The following is a 23,376-nucleotide window of genomic DNA, read 5'->3' as shown; positions in this document are numbered from 1 at the left end:
GAATAAATGAACAATTCTTCATTTATTCAGATATAAAGAATTAGAAAAATGAAGAAGAATGGTTTTTTTTTTTTTTTGGCTGAAATGCATAAGCTTGCTTTGTTGAATCATTTGGCAATATTAATACTAAAACAACATTCTTCAACTGTTTCCTTTGATACAAACATATACAGCTGAGTATGACTCACCAATTTAATTACAGTTCACAGATTATGAGGAATATGGTACTGGAAGGTAAGAAAAGGCACTTGATAATACCACTGTAACTTGAGAAGATTTCAACAAAAGGATGTGCAAGTGCATCAGTTAGTGCAATCTTTGTTATTACATCAAGAAAATTATTTAATATCTCCCCAGTATGGTTATCTTTCACATATTGAATAAATTACCGTGTTAATTATCTATTCACAAATGTTTATTACCACAATGAAACTAAAACATGCTTAACTTTTGAAATGAGAACCAGAAAAATTCCGTACAGTATTAATAAGATATTAATATTTTAATATTAATATTTACATATTAATAATTAATATTTACATATTAATAATTAATATTTACATATTCTTATACTTTACAAAAACTTTGAACCCATTTATATTAACATATATGTATTTTGGCCCCTTGCATTTTGAATCAATCAGGTTTTAGCCTACCAAAGAAACTGTAGTCACCATCATTATCATTTATTATCAGTAGTAGTGGAAAATGATGATGCAAGAAAGCAAGCTTATAGAGCATCAGCAAAAAAAAAAAACCGACACTTCCAATTTCACTGTTCATCCTCTCTAACTGTTTATCTAGTTCTTCCTTGAATTTATCCAAACTGCCCACCTCCACAGTACTAGACAGGAATTTGTTTCAACAAACAACTACCATCTGGCTGAAAGCGAATTTATGCACATTGGACCTGCAACTATCCTTCCTAAATTTGAATTTATGCCCCTTGTGTGTGTGTAGTCAGAGCAAGAGGAAGAATTCCATCAACACTGAGCTTACTTAATCCATTTAAGACCTTAAATACCTCAATCAGATGCCCCTGCAAGTGCCTAGTCTCCAGACGTTGCAATTTGCAAAACTGAAGCCCTTCCTAATAAGAGCACCCTTTTGCTCCCCTCGCCAATCTTGTCACTCTTCTCTGCACCCCTTCCAACAGATCCACATCCATCCTAAAATGAGGCTTCAAGACCTGTATGAAGTATTCAAGATGAGGCCTAACCATTGCCTTATACAAAGGGAAAATCACTTCCCTATTCTTGCTGGCAACATTCTGTAGAGCACTGACAAAACTCCACGAGTGGTCCTGAAGGCTTGTCTGCACTTCTTAGGGAATTTCATATCTGACTACACAATTATCCTCATGTCGTTTTTATTCTCAATTGCCCTGAATGTGGTACCAAGAGCTGGTACATTAATCTGGAATTAATCCTCCCCATATGAAGTTTGCATTTGTCGATATTAAACTTCTATTGCCACTTCTTAACCCATCTGCCTGATTTGAGCTCTTGTTGCAGTAGCATACCCTGATTACTATGATTAACTACCTTGGCAACCTTTGTATCATCTGTAAACTTATACATTAAGCCTCATATGCCTTCATCAATATCATTAATAAATACAGAAAACAACAATGGGTCCAGCATTGAATCCTGGTGGACCCAGCTAATTACCACTAATAATATTAGTCCAAGAAGGGCAGTGACCATTTACAATCATTTTCTGTCTTCTCCAACTCATCATCATCATCAGCCATTTTCAATCCACTGCAGGATGAAGGCCTCTCCAGCAACTTTCCAGTTCCTTCTGTTTTGAGCACTGGCCATCCATTTACTACTCAAAAACTCATGAATTTCATCTATCCATCTCCGCCTTTGTCTTCCAGGTTTTCTTCTAGCTCCTCTTGGGTACCATTCTGTTATTTTCTTAGTCCACCTGTCATCATGTCTTCGAGCTATGTGTCCTGCCCAAGGCCATTTTAGTTCTTTAGTTTTGATAAGAATGTCCTTTACTTGAGTTTGCTGCCTAATCCATGTGTTTCTCTTCTTATCTAACAGTCTGATTCCCAATATAATTCGTTCCATTCTTCGCTGTGTAGTTCTTAGCTTCTCTTCCATTCTTTTGGTGAGTGCCCAAGTTTCACTTCCATAAGTCATGGTGGGGAGTATGCATTGATTCATTATTTTACGTTTCAGACAAACTGGGATATTGCTCTTCAGTATGTGACTACATTTCCTGAATGCTATCCATCCAAAATTTATTCTTCTCTTGACTTCCAGCCATTTATCATTATTACAGCTAATAACTTGTCCCAGATAAGTATATGACTCCACCTTTTCAATTACTGCTCCTTCAATCATTATTTCCCTTTCCGTGGCATACTTGTTCATCATTACTTTTGTTTTTGCCATATTCATCTTTAGTCCAAAATCCTTACTAACTGTGCATAACTGATTAAGATTTTCCTCTAATTCTTTGGGATCGTGGCTTATGACCACAATGTCATCTGCAAATCGTAAATGGTTTAGGTACTCTCCGTTCACATTGACTCCTTTCTACGACCAGTCTAATCTTCTGAAAGCTTCCTCAAGGGCAGCAGTAAACAGCTTCGGAGATATTGTGTCTCCTTGTCGAACTCCTTTCTTGATTTTAAATTTGCTACTGTCTTTGTCTAGTCTAATAAAGGATGTAGCACTCTCATATATTTTCTTCAAAATCATAATATATGGAGTATCTATGCCCTGTCTCTCCAGTGCCCGAAACATTGACTTATGCTGTATGGAGTCAAATGCCTTTTCATAATCCACAAATGCAAGGCATAATGGTGTTTTATATTCATTTGCTTTCTCCATTAGCTGTGATATTACGTGAAGGTGATCCATAGTTGAGAATCCTGTCCTAAAGCCAGCTTGCTCTTTTGGTTGATTCTCATCAAGTATTCTTTCTAATCTGTTAGTAATGACCCTTGTGAACAACTTGTAGATATGGGATAACAAGCTAATTGGTCTATAATTTCCAATTTCTGATTTATCTCCTTTCTTATGCAGCAAAACTATGATTGCATTATTCCACTGCTTAGGCATCACACCTTTTCTAATGCACTTTGTGAAGAGCCTTGCCAGTTTTTGTGTTATGTTTCTTCCTCCCAATTTTAACAACTCTACAGTAACTTCATCTTCCCCCGGGGCTTTCCGATTCTTCATTTTCCTCAATGCATGTTCTACCTCATCAGGAAGAATATCGGGTATGTCGTATGTGTTGCTACTTTGCAATCCATCTTCCCCACTGCTGGTATCATTCCCTCGCTCCTTGTATAATTCTCTATAGTAGTCTTCTGCTATTTGAATTATGCTTTCTCTGCTGTTTATAAGTACACCATCGCTATTCTTCAGTTTCAGTATCATTTGTCTTTCTGTATTACTGCTCATGGCTGCTGATTTAAATCCTTTGTTTTCCCTTAATGCTTGTTCTACTTTTCTTGTGTTAAATCTTCTTATGTCCTCTCTGAGTCTCTTTCTAATGGCTTTGCATAACTCAGTATACTCAATTTTCTCCCTGTCAGTGTTTTTCTTGCTCTTCATTTGTCGTCTTTGGTCCATCATGACAAGTGTTTCTTGACTAATTTTTTCTTCTTTGGATTTCTGTTTCCCTATAGGTTTCTTGGGCTTTATCACTTTCAGAAAGTTGTAATATTCCTCGTCGATATCTTGGTCCTGAGCAGTCTGCAGAAGCTCAAACTTGTTCTTAAGTTCCAGTACATACTGCTTTTTCTCCTCCTCTGTTATTTCAAAGACCTTTGTATTATTTACTCGAGTCAGTTTTTTCCTTTCCTTTCCTACATCTATATCAAGTGTACATCTTACCATTCTGTGATCACTTCCAACATTTACCTTATTCAGGACGGTAACATCATTCACAATATATCTTCTGTTAGTGAGGATGAAGTCGATTTCATTAGTTGTTAATCCATTTGGACTCTTCCATGTCCACTTTCTGTTCACCCTTTTCTTGAAAAAAGTGTTCATTACTGACATTCCTTGAGATTCTGCAAATTCCACAAGTCTTTCACCTCTTTTATTTCTTTCACCAATTCCAAAATTTCCTATAGTTCCTCTTTCTGCGCTGTTTTGCCTTTTTCCAACCTTAGCATTGAAGTCCCCCATAATGATAGTGTAGTGGGTTTTCTGCTCATCCAGAAGACTCTCAATTTCGGTGTACATTTCTTCAACCTCTTCATCATCATGGCTTGATGTTGGTGCATAAACCATTATAATCTTTAGCTTGTACCTCTTAGAAATCTTGAGTATTAGTCTTGACACCCTTGGTGATGTACTTTTGAATTCCAAAATGTTGTTTTTAAAATCTTTATGGACCAGAAACCCAACTCCACCTTCACTCCTTTCACTGTTTCCATTGGTGTACAGCAGATTTCCACTTGGTAAACTTATAAGTGATTCATTCCTTCTGCTTGTTTCAGCCAAACCGATGATATTCCAATTCACATTTTCTAATTCCTTTTCCAGCTCTAATATCCTGTCTTCACCGATAAGTGATCGTACGTTATAACAGGCCAAGTTCAATTTCCATGCATGGCAGCCTGGTCGTACCCAGAGATTCTTAGCACCCTCTGCTTCCACTCTGATCCTCTCGCTGCTGTAAGAGGGAGAGTGAAAGCTGCTGGGGACTGAGGGCCATTTGTATTGTTGTGCTCTCATTGCTGGAGGGTTTGGTCTTTTCCTCTTCACGCTGACCAGGCGTCTTGAAGAGAACCACTCTACACGTTCATTGCCACCTAAGTGACGTAACAGGGCTTACCATCGAGAAGGTGTGCATGAGTGGATTTTAGGGAGGCAGGCCAACCGGACTTCTCCTAAATCTTCTGTAATAGAGAGATATTGGATCCATCAGTGTTTTAGGCTGAGTGTCTGATAACACACAGGATACCTGTTCCCCTCTAAGTCTCCAACTCAACCATCCCTTTATCCATAGTAGCAATTTGCCCTTAATGCTGCACTGCTCTAATCTGTATAATCTTTCTATACATTAAAATAATTTTCCTCCTAGTGATATTTATTCAGCCAATGGGAGAAAGGGATACAGGTTATGTGTAATACATAACAAATAAAAAATAAGTAACAGAAGCTTGTTTTACTGTAGTAAAACAAGCTTCTCTTTAAGCGTGGTCACGCGCAATGTTTATCTAACACATCCACGCGGTACCATTCTTGATTTCTATATGTAATGTATTCATTTAAATAAACTAAATGCAACAAGGCATAATATTTCAAGATTCCTATATATCAGTGTAGCTACACCATAGACAATTCTTAAAGAAAAACTATGATCCTAGCGTGAAAAGCACCCACTGATGAAAAGCCAACTAGCTTTGAAATGGTCCGTCTGGGTGGTGGCATCCACTGAGAATAAATAATAGTCTTCTCTATTAGGTTACATATTCAAGGTAGTGAAATACATGGTAATTCGTTGTGAAGAATGAGCACAATATAAGATACAGATGAGGAATACGAGGAAATGATGCCTTTCACACTACGATCGTAGGTTTTCTTTAAGAGTTGTCTATGGTGTATCTACATCGATATTACATAGATATCATAACATATTTATGTATTCATAGCTGAGAGAGAGAGAGAGAGAGAGAGAGAGAGAGAGAGAGAGAGAGAGAGAGAGAGAGAGAGAGAGAGAGAGAGAGAGAGAGAGTCTCAAAAGCTTCTGTAAGTATTTTCTTTTATTTTATCAAAAGTGAGCAAAGCCCCCTTAGTTATCCATTAAAATGAAACCCTTGTTTGCCTTTTTACACATACCAAATGTACCTGTAAAAAGGCAAACATAAGGTTGAAGTATCTCTTCTTGATAATTATGGCCCATCCTTCTCATGAAGACAAAGGTCTAAGCACCCACTAATAATGATGGCTGCCAACCAACCACTGATTATGAGAACATCATTTTGGGTTCCTCCCTCTTTTTTTTTTTTTTTTTTTTTTTTTATAAGCGAATCACAGTGCTTTCCACAGTTCAACTTAGAAAAAAATCTTTATTGAGCAGGATCAAAATGACTTTCAATTGTAAAAGTGCCTCTGTAAAATTTCTAGAATTGTCAAGTTTATGTTACCCTATTCTTTCTTTATGAAGATTCATCAAAAAATTATTTTATATGCTAAATCTTGATTCATTTTTGAAGGCAAGACACTATTTTTTATCTTCTGAAGTCATTTCTGGATCCAGTTCAAACAGGCTCTTCTTCGCATTGCAGCTAAAGGAATGACACACAATATCTCTTTGAATAAGCCTTTCTTGAATATTTTTTTACATAGTCTGCCTCAAAAATTTTGTTCAAACTCATTTTGCATTGTCTCTATGCAATGGTGGCAATTTATCAGCGGTAGAAGTTTTCAGGATATCAAATTGTATGTAAAAATACTCACGTGTTGCTGAGTTATTTATTACTGTTATTTTCAAGGTCACAGTCATTCTACCGAGTCAGCCATTTTCGTGAGATAATGGAACTACAGCAGTGCCACCTGCTTGTTCAGTGGGATTAGAAATTCGGCATAAATTGCTTAAAATTATTAAATTGCGACATCACCATTGTATAAGAGCTACCACTTTTATATAGCTGCGTAAGGCTTGGCAGATTGGCAGCTTAAATCCCTAGCCCGAATAAATGGTGAGGGTTGACATCAGGAAGGGCATCCAGTCGTAAAAACTATGCCAAAACAAAAGGTGATTGATGGAAAGTAGATGTGTCAGGGCTACCAAACAAAGGATGGGTCCAGTTAAAGAAGTTAGTTCAGCTAGAGATGAAGGAGGAGTTGAAAAGTTTAGAATAGGAACATTGAACATTGGGACGATGAATGGAAAGAGCAGAGAGATTGTGGATTTGATGCAAAGAAGAAGAAGAAGAGTGAAGATCCTATGCCTACAAGAGACTAGGTGGAGGAGAAATAAAGCAAAAGAGCTCGGTGAAGGGTATAAGTTGTTCTTTAGCGGAGTAGATGAGGGAGGAAGAAATGGAGTATTATGCCGACCCCATATGAACGTGGGAAGAAGGAGAGGACAAAGAAGGTGGCAATTTATCAGCTATCCTGCAAAGGACAGGATAGCAGAGGCAGATCTTGGAAACATTTATTTCACAGAATTCTTTTTCTGTGATCTGCTTGGCATACTGCAGTTGTCTCTTATTCAACTAGTTACTAGTCCTTGAATTTGGCCCATGTCTGTTGTCAAAAAACTTTTACTCTGTTTCTGACTTTTTTAAATATGCTTATGTAACAGCTCAAAATTTTCACTCCAAAAATGAAATGAAGGGTTTGCTTTAGAGTATTTTTGAACTTGTTTGCATACTCATAAGAGGTTTTATAAAAATCGGCTTAGTCTATTACTGAAGCATATTTTTTTTTTTGCTATGTACCATGATTTATATTTATTCTAACTCAACACGAGTTAAAATAAATGAAAATCTTATCACTGCTGCTTTTGTGCATATATAGTATTATTAAACAGTTAAACTAAAAATTTTTTCTATAAATTTTGAACTTACTGTGCAATTTTCTAAAGTCGTGACAAGTTGTCTAAGGCATGGTTCTAGACATGACCTGTTTCTTTTCACTTGCTGATGTGACACTGTAATAAGTACCTAAATATATGAAATTAACTTTGATTTATGATATTATTAACTTTAACAATGTTTACCAAAATATTTTTGTTACAATTTCTAATATATCAAGAAAAAACTTCTAGATAATGGCTTAGTCATAAAAAAAAAAAAAAAAGGCTTTAAAGTATTGTGTCCAAACACAATACTTTAAAACAGAAAATCAAGTTGCCTTTTACTGCCTTTATATCCTGATTAAAAAACCCTGTAACATGTATATATCATGTACACATGCATGCTGCTTTCAGTTACATAAAAACTTTTATCCTGCATAAATTTTGCACCATCTTGCTATAGTTTGTTTCTGAAAGATGGTAAAAACTGTAGACAGATTACATATATATTAACAAATCAAGTTGCAGAATGTAGAAACAGTTAAAGTAAAACCTAGCAATCAAATTTTAAGAGATAAAATACTTCTGTTTTGATTTAAATGTGCTTGAAGTATCCATACAAATTCAGAACATGTCTTAACTAATCAAGACAGATTTTTAGTCATATACTCTTATAACACTTTGCAGAACTTTCATAATTCTCATTTAAAATATTAATAACCTTTAGTTTCACTGCAGAAGGCATTTGTGAACTGACAATTAAAGCATTAATTCAATCAATATGAGAAATATAAACAGATATAAATATAGATATAATCATGCAGCTCAACATATTCGAGCTGTGCATTATGAAAAAGCACTGTTGTTTATTATGTATAAAATAAATTGTATACAAGTTGTAACATTACAAAAAAGCACAGTGTTGTTTATTATGTATAATTATACATGCCTTTTAGAGAGAGATAGTATCCATATTCTGGAATGTCATTTGCTTTTTAATACATGTAATCCAGGCAGAAAAGGACAATAGCAGTAGTAGTAGTAATACAGACATTTGATGCAAAAGCAAGCATATGAACTTATGTAGCATCAGCCAAAAAAAAAAAAAAAAAACAATTTCACACACTCATTCCCTTTAAAAGTTTGTCCAGTTCCTCTTGAATTTATTTAAGCTATCAATTCCACAATGACAGAATGAAGTTTGTTCCAGCAATTAACCACCCACTGGCTAAAGGCATATTTCTGCATATCTATTCTACAACTGTCTTTCCTCAATTTGAATTTATGCCCCCTCAGGTTCGTAATCTGAGCAAGCAGAAGAATCTCATCAGAATTCAGTGTGCTCAAACCATTCAAAGTCTTATACACATTAATCAGATCACCTCGCAGGTGCCTAGTCTCCAGACATTGCAATTTGCAGAACTTAGCCTTTCTTGGTAAAAGGATCCCTTTGCTCCCCTCATACTGCTACAATCTGTAAAGTAATCTTCCATGCACAATAGTGTCAAAAGCTTTGGTGAAATTAAAGTACAGTAAATCCCCACTATTCCCGGTATCTGTATTCACTGTTTCGCGGCCACTGATTTAATATGAAATGAAACCTAAAAAAAATATGAATTTTAAAGTGCCATGAACATTTTTCGCCATAAAAAAAACATGGGCGTTAATCATCTTTCATGGTGAAAACGGCACTCAGTGGGTGGGGGAGAGGGGTGACAAAATCGCGAGTGTGGATATTTCCCGCTAATCCTTGTTCAGTATATCTTATGCGCTTGTCATGGAAGGTTTCGTCGTTTGCTTTTAAATGCTTATAAATTGAATAAATTTATCAATTTATAAATTGATATGCTTACAAAAGTGAAAAATCTACCATTTTGCAGTGTGTTAGTGTAAACAGACTTTTTCAAGCATGTTAACGGTTAAAAGAAAGTGACTTTATCGTGGACAAGTTCTTTTCTAAACCCCTACAAAAATATGGCTACGAATAACAAGGGAATTGTGAAAAGATCAAAGGATGATAACATTAGCGAGTAAAACTGAGTTATTAGACAAAATTTCTAATGGTGAAAGTGTCTCATCAGTGGCAAAACATAAAATCAATGAGTCAACAGTACGATCAATCAAGAAATTGAAAGAAAAAATCCGCCGTAGTGTCCGTGAAAATGAACTAACTGATTCAAAAATTTGCTCTGTAACTCATGTTAAATTAGAAAAAATGGAAAAAGCTTTAAATCTCTGGATAGAAGACCGAACTCAAAATAAAATTCCGTTAAGTTCACTTATCATTCGTGAAAAGTGGCGAGATAAGTTTTTTAGCTAGCAAAGGCGCTGGTTTGAAAGATTTGTTTGAAATTTCTAATAAATATTACATTTAATATTAAATTGTTTCTTATTTTCATTTCGATGACTTATGCTTGTATTTTACCATGTACTGTCTATGTACATAGTCATATTATGAAGGTACATATAATACATACACAGACAAAATTTTATACTAATTTTTTTTCTTATATATTTCATACTTTGGAACGGAACCCTTTTATTACTATGGGAGCCATAACTCAGTATTCGCGTTTTCGGTATTCGCGGCATTTCTCAGGAACGTAACCCCTGCGAATAGTGGGGGTTTACTGTATATGATATCAAAATTATTTTTTGCATCCAGTTCCTTTGTAACCACATCATAGTATCCAATCAAATTTGTCAGACAAGGCTTTTCCTAAACAAACCAATGCTGTGTCTGAATTATTGCTGCAGTCATGTCTAAATGATCCTGCAATGCATCTTTAACCAATGACTCCATTATTTTACCTGGAATATAAGTTAAACTAACTTGTCTGTAATTACTTGTGTCACCCTTAGATCCCCCTTTGTTAATTTTGGGTACATTTGCACATCTCTAGTCCGTGAGGACTTCCCGAGTCCAAGGATGTTCTCATAATTATGGCTAAGGGTTTGCTTACTTCCTTTACCGCCTCCTTCAATATAACTGGATAGATCCTATCCACCCCAGGTGCCTTTCTTCTGTTTAACTTCAACAATTTCTCCTCCACTTTGCTCTCAGTTATTACAAAATCACTTAGTTCCCTGTTAGAGTTTGATATAAACTTCTGACATTCTCCTCCTTGAATAACTCCTCATGTGTGAATGTAGATGCAAAATGCTCCTTCAATTCATCAGCTACTTGGGCAGATTCATCAACAGTTGAACCATCGATATCAAGTGGACCAATCTGATTCATCCCTATCCTTTTTAGAATTTATATAAGTAAAGACGTCCTTGCTGTTTTTCTTAGAATCCTGTGCCAAAGGTTTCTTGTAATCTGCCTTCGCTTGTTAAGGCAAATTACAAGAAACCTTTGTGACTTGATTTCAGACTAGCTTATATCTGGCATAGGCTTCTGTGTCGCCTTATAATTTATATGTATCCCATGCATTTTTATTCTCTGCCACAAGTCTCATTTGTTCATTTGACATCCATTTAGGATTAAACCTTGAACAATATTTCTTAACGGTATCTTGAACAATATTTCTTAACGGTATCTTGAACAATATTTCTTAAACCAATCCATAGTTTCTTGAATGCTTCCCACTTAGAATTTGCTGTTGGTAACATCATCAGTTAATCCCACTGTACAGAATTTAAAAACTATCTGAGACTGCTGTAGTCACCTTTACAGAAGCAAAAACCCTTCCCTTTACCCTGATGGTAATTATATCTTTGAGTAAATCCCACATTAGTACACAGTGATCACTGCCACCTAGTGGTTCTTTTATCTGCAAATTCTTAATGAACGAATAATCACTGCTGATAACCGGATCAAGAGTATCACTCGCTGTAGTTGCCTCTCGAACATGCTGATGTAAAAAACAATCATCCAATAAATCCACAAAAGCCTTGCTAGTGTGTGAGTGATGAATCCACAAGTTCCAGTCAATATTTGGGAATATAAAATCCCCCATTATAACACAATCTGATTTACTGGCCCATTCTATTTCTCTGTACAATTGTTTGTTGTACTCATTAGAGCCAATAGTCCTATAACACACTCCTACTCTCTTTTTTGCTTTGACAGTGCTTAGGTCACACCAAACTGACTCAACATTTCACTGTCCATCTTTATCAACTGGATGCACGTCATAAGATTTTGTTTTTCTTAATTGATAGCATAACCCCTCCTCCTTTCCTATCCTGTCTATCCTTTCTGTACACATTGTATTCCCCAAATTCCAATTCTGCATTACTAATGTCTGTGTGATGTCAAGTCTCTGATATCCCAACAATATCTGCCTTTGATGTCTTGACCAGTACTTCAAATTCATCAAATTTATTTACTATACTTCTAGCATTGGCATACATGCAAGTATATATATGCATCTATTCTTATTCTTAGTTAGCCTAACACAGCCCATGTATTTATTTGTTTCATGATGACTCCCATCAGTCCCTGAAACCTTCAGCATCCTGCCCTCCTTGTTGTTGTTGTGCTTGTTATTTGGATTTTAGGAGCATTAGCAACTAAGGCCATATTGCTCCATGATATGCGGTGGTCATTCCCTGACCTTTCCGCATCCTCCGTATTTGGTGGTGACGGGCTCGAACCCCGGTCTAATCAAGAAGCGTGTGCTACGCACTGCTGCTCCTTCCCACCTGGCTACGGAGGCGCCTTCCTGCCCTCCATGCCACTGCTCATTCTAATAGAAGCAGTGCAAGAATCACCTTCACCTTTGCCAGTGTCTACTTTTAACCTTTTATTCTGTGAATCCTAACGCTGCGCCGATAGCGTCAGCAAAAACTCTTGCAACCCTTCAATTTAAGTGTACCCATCCCTGTAGAAGCAGTCTCTCCTGTTAAAAAGCACAGACCATGTTGAGAAAAACTCTACCCGATGAGCCTTGCACAATCCCTCCGGGCTGAATTGATTGACAAGGCTCTCATCATATACTCCCTCCTATTTTGTCTGGGCAGAATTGCAGACACTTTCAAATTTAATGACTTTTTTTCAATAGTGACCTGTACTTGTTAAGTAAATCTGCAGATCTACTCAATGTCCTTAGTGCCAACGTGTACAAAAATATCACCCTTTGTGCCCTTAAAAGGTATCTGCTCTATAACATCATCAACTTTTGCCCCTTGCAGACATACCCTGGTCCTATTCCACAATATATTATCTGTCTCCCTGACTACAGAGTCGCCGACAATAACAATAATTAACTCCTGTGGGACCAGTGCATTCTGCCTTGGAGATTGCTGCTGTGTTACCTGATGCACAAGAATGAGCTCTGGCGTTAAGTTTGGCAGCTGAGACCTTGATGGGCCCCTCATATTAATTACTTCGAGGGCATCCACCCTACACCTCAAGCTCTCATAGACACCCATCAGAAAGCCATGCTGGTGCCTAATTTCTAGACACTCTCTGCACCTAGCACACACACACACAAAGACATCCTCCTTGGCTAGTAGTAGTAGTAGTGGCATGTGATGCAAGAAAGCATGTGTATGAGCTTATGCAGCATCAGCCAAAAAAAAAAAAAAAATCACACCATTCCCTCCAAATGCCTGTCCAGTTCCTCCTTAAATTTATTCAACCTATCAACTTCCACAATGACAGATGGAAGTTTGTTCCAGCAATTAACCACCCGCTGGCTAGAGGCAAATTTCCACACATCTATTCTACATCTGTCTTTTCTTAATTTGAATTTATGCCACTTAGGTTCATAATCTGAACAACTGGAAGGATCCCATCAGAATTCAGTGTGCTCAACCCGTTCAAGGCTAGATCATCTTCTGTTCCAGAGAGTCCGGCAAACATTTCGCAAGTTGCAGTGTCTCTCTTTTTTGCATTATAGCTTTCAGTAAACTTCATAAGTACAAACTGGTCTTGCTAATTATACTAAGTGAACCAGTAACCAGCTTGATATTACTTTAGCATGGCTGAGAGTGGTAGACATAAAATGCCCAGCATCTGACTACAACTGAAAGAATGTTAAATTACAGTTGAAAAAGATTGCTTTAATTTTGGACAGGTTTTTTTTTTTTTTTTTTGGCAAATAAGTCACTATTTATGGAAAAGATGAAACAATGAAGTTGTGTGAAAGGAAAATATTACATGCAACTATACACTAAATTTTAAGATGTTAGAACTGTTCAATTTGAATATGGAAGTATGCAATAAAATTTTCTATCTTTATCCTTTACCTGGCAAGGTACTATGGAAAATGTGAAAAGCTCGTGAAGCAGCTCCATGATTAATCTCTTTCATAAACAGCTGCTTAATTTACATATAAAATAAAAGATTTAATTCCACACTACCAAAGTAAAATTTACAACTGTAATCAAATATATAGTTTAAAAGCCTACTCACACAATGGGCATTCACTGTCTCTCTTTATCTCAGCTGCTCTAAAGTAAAGTCAAACTGTACATTGGTTTGTGCAAGTGTCATGTTATTGTTGTGTTATAAGTTTAATGAATGACTGGCAGTGCTAATAGAGAGAAATATCACCCTTTTTTGTATGGATTACAAGAAATATTAGACAGTAAATAATATCTCAAAATATGGATACTTTATCCTTATAAAGTATGTACAATTATATATAATAAACAACAGCACTTGTTTTAACATAACACTCACATACATCAAGCTGAACTACTATTATGGTGGCAAAAATGAAACTCTGTGATCTTTATCAACATATACTCATTGAAAATTCCCTAAGAAGAATAGTAATATTTTTAAATTCCTAATGCAAAAGTATTTTTTTCCTCTGAAGCACATTTATTATCATTCTCTCTCTCTCTCTCAAATTGAGTGTGTACATGCAGTGGCTTAATGTACAGCACCTGCAATGGAAAACAATGCATTGTACAGTGGTAGCAATCAGGGTATCACCCCCCCCCAACCACCCACACACTGTAAACAGAGTAGTGGATTATATGTGCACCCATAATGCAAGTTACAACTGCTGGGGAAGTGACAGAAATGTAAAATTTAAAGATGCCACATACTGTATAATGATGCGATTGTTATAGCTCCATTCAATTTTGTTATTATGATGTTTGTCTGAAATTGGTTTTGGAAGTCTTTTCGAATTAGACAAGCTATTTACAAGTCATAGGACTTAATTCAGTTTCAAATTTAATTGTGGATGTATTTTGAATAATCTGCATTAAAATGCAAATAAAACAAAATGATGTTAGCCTGGAAATAGTAATGACTTTGAAATACATGGAATTTAAATAATCTATTTTAAATTAACAAAGATATACTGTACAGTTTTCAAATTAAAAGAATATGTTAAATATAAACTTAAAAGTGCTCTCTGTACAATAGTTGAAATGAATGGAATGAAATAAGTATTTCATTTGCTTTATGGAATGAAATACTCACAGCATTTTAGAAAATCTCAGGAAAATCAGGAGAACTCTACAACTTCACCTGACACAGGGACAATTCAATCTGCTTCAAAATGTCTCAATAAGTTTTTTGCATGAATGGGATCTGAATTGGAACTCTTTCGAATATGACAAGAAAACTATTCATTCAGAAATGGCCCCAGCAAACAGATAACTTGTTATCAGAATGATATTAAAGTAAAATTTTGTCATGACATATAACATTAATGTAGGTTTTAATCCTGTCTTTCCTATTATGATACACAATCAGTCCATTCTACTTGAAAAATTTGTTGCTGTCATATAGTGCATTAGCATCTAAGGCCCATATTGTACTGTGTATCTATACAAGCCTGTTCACAGACAAATTTCTATGTTGTGTGGGCTCAAAAACTGTAAAAATTGATTGGTGAATCATATTCCTTTTGCCTGAGATCAGCTAATTACCAATTTTGCCAGATTGTTGAGAAGTCCCAAATTGGGCTACAAATGATACTTCCAAGCAACTAAATCAGTATATACACTGTCCAGTCAAAACTTATGATCACCGCCATGTTTTAGCAATTGGCATTGCTCCCTGTCTGGTGGCACATATATTATGGTGGGAGTAGTAAACTTCAGATACTGCAGGTTCATGGCATACAGTCTATACAAAGTATTTTATCGATGTGGGCAATGGACATGTGATTTGACAAACTTCAAAAAAGGATGATTGTCAGGTACCAGTTCAAGGGTGGCAGGGTTATATAAACTGCAAATCTTGTGGACTGTTTGCAGAGTACTGTAGTTAAGGTATTCCAAGAGTGGATGCACAGTTGACAGAGCAGCTGTTGGTGATCCACTGGCAGGCATCTTATCAACAGTCATAGTAAAGGAAGGATATCTTGCCTTATCCAGGCCAACAGATGGAAAACAGTGGAACAGCTGACCAAGGACCTTAACCAGGGGGCAAACCTTGGTGCTTCCAAGACCACGATCCAATGGATCTCTGGGGCATGCAACCAGTCAAGGTATCCATACTGATGGCCACCCATTGCCAATGATGCCTAGAGTTTGTATCTGCATGGTGGCATTGGACATTGGTGACTGGAAAAAAAAGTTCTTTTCTGATGACTCACATTTCCTACTATGCCATGTGGATGGTAAGTCAAAGGTATGGCAACAAACTGCAAAGAGGAATCACTCTAATGACTTGGTCCAACAAAAACAGGCAGGTGGTGGCAGTGTTTTGGTATGGGGGATGTTTTCCTGGGAATATCTTTGAGGCCTCATACCCCTAGGGCGTACTCTGAATACTAAAAACTACCTATCCATTGTGGCTGATTGAATACACCCCTTCATGGTGGGTGACTGTCTTCCAGCAAGATAATGCACCTTGCTGGTATTGTTTGTAAGTGGTTTGTTGAACATGAAAGTCACTTCCAGGTGCTGCTACCTTGGCCATTGAATTCGCCAGATATGAATCCCATAGAACATCTCTGGGATTACATGGGCTGACAGATCCAATGTTTGGATCCTCCACCACCACAGACTATCGCAGATCTATGGAATGCAATCTTCACAATATGGTAACAACATACCTTCTGCAATGTTCAGAAGACTTATGGAATCCATGTACATGTGGTAGCAATACTGGGGACAAGAGGAGGACATACCCACTATTAGACAGTTGTTCATAATGTTTCGAGTAGACAGAATGTGACTTTTTAGGTCCGTTTAAATCAGTTTAATGCGTAATTTTACATAGTGTGATTTTTTTCCATTGAAATAAACTACAATCACAGTTCAAAAAACAGATAAAAACTATTTATTTTAAAATCATACACTAATATTTATATCAAGAGGTTAAGATCATTGCTCTGCACCCACCATTCCAGTGGTAGCCGTTGTTCTCTTTAAATCACTCATCACAAATTTTTGAATATCAGCAGCTTTTTCTTACAATATCAATGATATACATTATATTATCAAAAGCAATGGGACACAAAGAAAAATTCACTGAGAAGGATCTTTCTCCATCTTATGCAATTCAAGGTTAAATCTTGTATACTTCTGTATATCTTGATAATTCATGCCAACTGCAAGTTGTGAGCAGTTCCAGGTAACCTGCTATGTGGAAATTGGGTAAGAAATTTATTGTGTAACTCTATGAATATCAATATAATGCTTGATATCCATGTTATGGACTAACATATTTTGATGCTGGATCTCTCTCAACCTCACTGCATTTTTTTTCCATTCAAATGTACACTACCCTACCAAAAGTTAGAAACCTCCAATGCAAACTAGACATACATTTGCACCATTGGAAGGGATTTCATTTCAAACAGTTGGGAGGTTTAGAAGTGCAAGCAAGAGAAGAGATTGTATTTTAGCAACAATAACAGATCATCTTGCTAACATCCACTATTGCAGCAACAAACAAGAATTGGGATGTGTGCAAGCATTACTTTGAAACCTAACATCAGGTGAACACACGTCTATACCATTCTCCCCCCCCCCAACTAGCAGTTTCCCTGAATCCTTAAAGTATCCTCAACCATACTGGCAAAAATCCTTGCACCACCTTTGTTCAAATGAATACCATCTCTACAAAACAGATTTCTCCTATCTACAAATACGGGCCATGCTAATAAAAATCCTTTCCCCCCCACCCCCAAAGCCATGCAAAGTCCCTCAAGTCTTGAGTTATTCCACAAGGGTTGCAGTATACAATCCCTCCTATCATGCCTGGACAGAATTGCAGACTTACATATACACACTGATCTAATTCGTGGCATTTTTTCAACAGTCCTATATTTATCCAAAAAATCATCAGTTCATATGTTAGTTTAATATCATTAGTATTAGTATTAGTAATGGCCGCATGGTGCAAGAAAGTCTATGGCTTATGCTGCACCAGCCAAAAAAAAAAAAAATAATAATAAAATAAAATAATATCCGAACAAAACAATGATAAAAACAAAAAATAAATAAAATAAAAAAAAAAATAATAATAATAATTAATAAAAAAAAAAAAGGAAATTAAACCTATCATCCTATGCACTTCCCTTACCCGAAGGTACTATCCAGATGACCTTTGAATTTCCCCAAACTGTCAGCCTCTACCACCCATGAAGGCAACTTATTCCAGTAATTTATAACTAGCTGGCTAAAATAAAACTTCCTGCAGTCCAATCTAAACATTTCTCCCCGTAATTTGAATTTATGTCCCCTAGTTCTAGCATCATTTATAATCTTGAAAATTTCGTCCTCATTCATTTTACTGATGCCTCTCAGAGCCTTAACCTCAGAGCCTAATTAGTCCCGACATAAATAATAATACTATCTTTAACCACCTTAAAACCTGACAATCTGTTGGTAACCTCAACAATTGTTGCTCTTGAGCAAACACACCCTGATTCTGGTCCACATATCTTTATTATAAAAAATGTAACCCATTTCCTTGACAATAGAGTCTCTCAATAAAATGAAATCTCCTTCAACCAGAGCAGTATACACTTTACTAATCTGTTCTGGGATCCAATTGAAGGTGCATCACTTGGCAATTCAAGAGATACTTAAGTCCCTGACATGCTCCCAGTTGCATTTGTTTCTAGGATAAGCACCTGTTTCTTCAGTGACTCAAATTCTTCTAGTAATACACCATTTTAATTTGAGACTGATAGACTCCTTACATTGGTTGCAAAGAAAAGGAGGGTCCCAACACCAATCTCTGAGGGGCCCCACTTTTCACACTGGTCTACCCTGAAGACTGATCATTTATGACAACCCCTCCACTGCTATCTTTTAGCCAGCCTGCAATCAGCATACAATCTTACCAATAACTTCTTTCAGTTATACAAGAAAGTTCCACGACAGACTGTGCCAAAAATTTTAGTAAAGGCTAGTGTATAATGTCAAAATTGTTATCTGCCTTCCGACTGCTTGTGGCAAATTATTCAATTATATTAATATTAAGCAGCAAAAGCACAGGGTTTCTTGGCACCATACAGCTAATATCTAATACTACTTACTTTTCCTTTTTCCCATGTCGGTTTCCATTATTTTGGAGCCCCCATGCATGCTAATATATAGTTTTACCATTTAAAATGCGATTTTTCAAGGTCTTAAAACTATAGCTTTGTTCTCCTCAGTGGTTCCAAATTTTTTTAGGTTTTATTTGATTTTAATGGCTATTGCCTTGTAATATTCTTAAATTTAAAATTACAAGTGGGGAGGGAATTGAAGTTTTTCCCCAACCATGTCTGTGTGTCTCAGGAGGCTGAGATTCGGAACATATATTACTCATTCTCTATATAGTCATCACTCAAAGTAACACATTTCTCCCACCTTTTGCAGTACTTCCTTGTTCCATTTTTGTAGGTCTCAATTTGCTCTCGCAACCAAGCTTCTATCATAGAAATTACCTCTGCACTGCCAAAAAAAAAAATGCTTTCCATGCAAAAATGATTTCAGCTGTGAAAAGAGAAAGAGAAAGAAGGTGCCAAATCATGTAAATAAAGTGTGCGTGCGCGTGGCAAGATATGAAGTCCTAACTTGTCAACAAGCTCAGTGGTTGTGACTGCACAATGGGTTGGTGCATTATTGCAAAGCAACAGCACTCCTTTTCTGATCATTCCACGTCACTTTTCCTTAATTGCTGCAGTAAGTTGCTTTAGTAAGGTGCACTGATGGTGGTACTGATAGCAATACCATCCCTACAAATGGCTGCACTCTGGCCTTTTTTGGGAGTTGGTGATGATGAATGTTTCCATTGTTTTGAAACCTGCTTGTCTCTGGATCAAAAATGATGTAGCTGCAATTCATCCAGAGTCACCAATCGGAAGTAAAACAGGATCACTGTCACATGTGGCAATCAATTCAGCAGAGCAGGCCTGCCTTTTTTCTTTCTGAAGACATATGAGCAAACAAGGAATCCATCATATTGAGACTTTATTCATATTCAAATCATTTTGAATTATGCTCGCCACTGATCCATATCCCAGTCTCAGCAACTATTTGTAACTGTTAGAAGGCAGTCACTGAGAATCAGCTGTTCAATTTTCTCCATGAATTCAGCAGTGTGAGATATGGATGGCTGCCCACTTCTTTTCACATATTGGACATTCTCCCAGCCACACCTGAACTGCCTCTGCCAATGTTTTCAATATCATACGATAGACAGATATCCTCATATACAACAAACTTCATGGATAGTCCTTGGCTGTTTGCTTTGCAAAAAACAGGAATTTGATAATGGATTGATATTCAATTTTATTCACGATGACTCCTTACATTGGGTGAACTGAATGTCACACGTTCAGTTCTGTAAAAAAACAAAGGCAGTGTTAGGTGGGTTGGAAAACTGACAGCTTGGGGGGATACAAGGACTAATAGTTTAACAGTAGCCGTAGCAGAGGTGAAGGTGATTCTTGCACAACTTCTATTAGAATAAGTAGCGACCTGGGGCATGGGGTGTTGGGGGTTTCAGGGACGGATGGCAGTCATCCTGAAATAGGTGGGTATATGGGATGTGTTAGGGTAACTAGGAATAGGAGTAGGAGCATGTATGCTCGCATGTATACCAATGCTAGAAGTATAGTAAATAAATTTAATGAATTTGAAGTGTTGGAACACTTCTCAGTGACTGCAACAGGATCTAGATAATTTGGGCAGATGGGCTAAGAAGTGGCAACTGAAGTTTAACCTTGACAAATGCAAAGTACTGCATATGGGTAGAAGTAACCCCAGAGAAACGTACCAACTGTGTGGTACTACGCTTAAGGTGGTAGAAAATGAAAAAGACCTGGGAGTAATTGCGCAGTCAGATATGAAGTTTTCTGAGCAATGCAGACAGGCTGCCAGGGCAGGTCATGGGGTTTTGTCAATGATATATAGGAATATTGCTAGCAAGGAGAAGGAGGTGATTGTCCCTCTGTATAAGGCAATGGTCAGGCCACACCTTGAGTACTGCATACAGGTCTGGGGGCCTCATTTTAGGAAGGATGTAGATTTACTTGAGCGTGTACAGAGAAGGGCAAGATTGGTGAGGGGAATGAAGGGATCCTCTTACCAAGAGATGCTTAAGTTCTGCAAATTGCAGTGGCTGGAGACCAGGCACCTGCACGGTGATCTGATTGAGGTATATAAGGCCTTGAATGGGTTGAGCATGCTGAATTCTGATGGGATCCTTCCACTTGTTCCGATTACGAACCTAAGGGGTCATAAATTCAAATTAAGAAAAGACAGACGTAGAATAGATGTGCAGAAATTTGCCTTTAGCCAGCGGGTGGTTAATTGCTGGAACAAACTTCCATCTGTCGTTGTGGAAGTTGATAGGTTGAATAAATTTAAGGAGGAACTGGACAGGCATTTGGAGGGAATGGTCTGATTTTTTTTTTTTTTTTTTTTGGCTGATGCTGCATAAGCTCATACACTTGCTTTCTTGCATCACATGCCACTACTACTACAAACATATGAGTTAGTGCAATGAAACTTCTGGCATATATTAGATAAACAAACAATACAGTTAATAAAACATAATGTTCACAGAATATACAGGTCAGGGGAAAACTTTTTGATACCCCCTCCTCCGTATGTTTCTCAGCATCTATATTTTTGGCCTTATTCCATGTTACAGTCAATGGTGATTATTATTTCCTCACAAAATATATCATAATACTACACACACAAATGTAATTGATGGGACTGCAATATTCTTGATGTTACAACCAAGGTTGACTTTTTTTAAATTAGTAGAAATATGGTAATAAAATTTAATTGCATCCATATTACACACAGTATGACAGTGAAACTAAATAGGAGGCATCTTTTATATGCTGTATAAAACTTGCATTTTATATGGCATGTATTCTTTTGAACAATTCCCGTTCAAGTGTTCAAAAGAAGTAAAAATTTTCAATCGTCTCCTTAATTCATAATCCCAATGAAGCAGCTCCTACTGAAACAAGGCTGATGGTATCCCAAGCTTTTTTATTTGTCCCTTATGAAATAGATATCTTTTTTTTTTTTACATTTTTGAAACATTGTGGATTGTTAAGATTTTTGTATGACAAATATTTTTTTCTTTTCTATGCCATGCAAATTAGTGCAAATGAGGACTCTTGATATAATCTTTTTAAGCTTAAAATTCAAGGGTGAAAAGTGCACAGATATGAGCTTTTCACTCTTGAATTTTAATGTGTCAGGAGTTAATTTAAAAAGGGGTCCTGCCTAATCTGCACTAAAAGTGCCTTTATCCAAATATCCTTTATGCACTTTGGGCAACCAAATTCAACCACTCCAGAATACTTATATTTTTCACCATTTACTTCACCTGTAACTTTTCCTAAACATATGTTGCAACAAATTAAACCAATCTATCCAACTAGTGAAACACACAAAATCCACAATTCCAAATAAAAGTGGACCATTTATCAGGATATTTTCACTCCTTTACTGTAGACTTTAAAAGAGCCTTGTCGACATCAGAATGGTCAAGTTTATACATGCATTTCATTTTGCTACAATTCTTTGTATTGAATTCCAAACTGTGTGCACTGTTGAGTTCAATAATTTAAATTCACAAGCAACACAATGTATTTATTTTGTATGTTATATACGAGGGGTATCAAAAAGTTCGTACCCTGATAAAACATCAATAGGAAGGCATCGCTTTTAATATAAGTTGTCTACATATTCAATAACTAACATGTGAAATTTCATTCCCATAGGGTGGATCATACATCAGAGGTGGAGCCCAGAATCTGAGGAAGGATGCTATGGTTGACAAAGTGGAGTATCGAGCAGTGATCAAGTACCTGAAATTTGCAGGGCAAGAAAGCTCAGGAAATTGACAAAGAAATGAAAGCTGTGTATGGACAGAACTGTCCATCCTATGACACTGTAAAAAAGTGTAAATGGGAGTTCCAGTGCAGACGTACAAGTGTCTTTGATGAGCCAAGAGAAGGCCATCAACATCCACATACGGTGAGACGGTTGTGAAGGTTCAGCAGCTGGTGCTGGATGACAGACTTGTGACAATTCATTTCATCACAAATGCAGTGCAAAATAGTTATGGGTCTGCTCACAGCATTTTACGTGACCATCTGCACATGTCTAAGGTCTCCACACGATGGGTTCCAAGATTGCCGACACCTTTACAGAAGCTATATCGAATGCAATGTTCTAGCCAACTGTTGGATTTGTGTAATGTGGATGTTGAGAACTTTTTTGATCGGTTGGTGACAAATGACGAATGCTGGGTGTACCAGTATGATCCGGAGACTAAAGACACATCAAAGCAGTGGAAGCACACCTTCTCCCCGCCTCCCAAAAAGGTAAAGATCACTCCATCTGCAAAGAAGGTGATATTGTCTGTGTTTTGGGACAGAAAAGGGGTTATCCTGAAAAATTACTACCTTGTGGTTCCACACTTACTGGAGAATACTACAGAAATCTTTTTAAAAAAGTTACGTGATGCTTTGAAGGTGAAAA

The 23,376-nt window shown here is 36.8% G+C and overlaps 1 protein-coding gene across 4 annotated transcripts in view; it reads right to left on the bottom strand.

Moving 5' to 3' along the window:
• The window catches only part of Wdr59 (WD repeat domain 59), a 350,259-nt gene that overhangs the window by 181,853 nt on the left and 145,030 nt on the right, over positions 1-23,376 (bottom strand). For 3 of the 4 annotated variants that reach the window (XM_090376889.1, XM_090376890.1, XM_090376892.1), the window contains exon 14: positions 7,556-7,651. The exons of the other annotated variant lie outside the window; for it this stretch is intronic. In XM_090376889.1, the coding sequence (XP_090233015.1) occupies positions 7,556-7,651 (96 nt within the window). The remainder of the gene's footprint in view (positions 1-7,555; positions 7,652-23,376) is intronic. 4 annotated transcript variants of the gene reach the window in all.

This window comes from Mastigoproctus giganteus, chromosome 7, assembly GCF_048544385.1.
Source record: "Mastigoproctus giganteus isolate SK-2022 chromosome 7, ASM4854438v1, whole genome shotgun sequence".
NCBI classification, from domain to species: domain Eukaryota; kingdom Metazoa; phylum Arthropoda; class Arachnida; order Uropygi; family Thelyphonidae; genus Mastigoproctus; species Mastigoproctus giganteus.
This window is presented reverse-complemented; position numbering and strand designations above follow the sequence as displayed.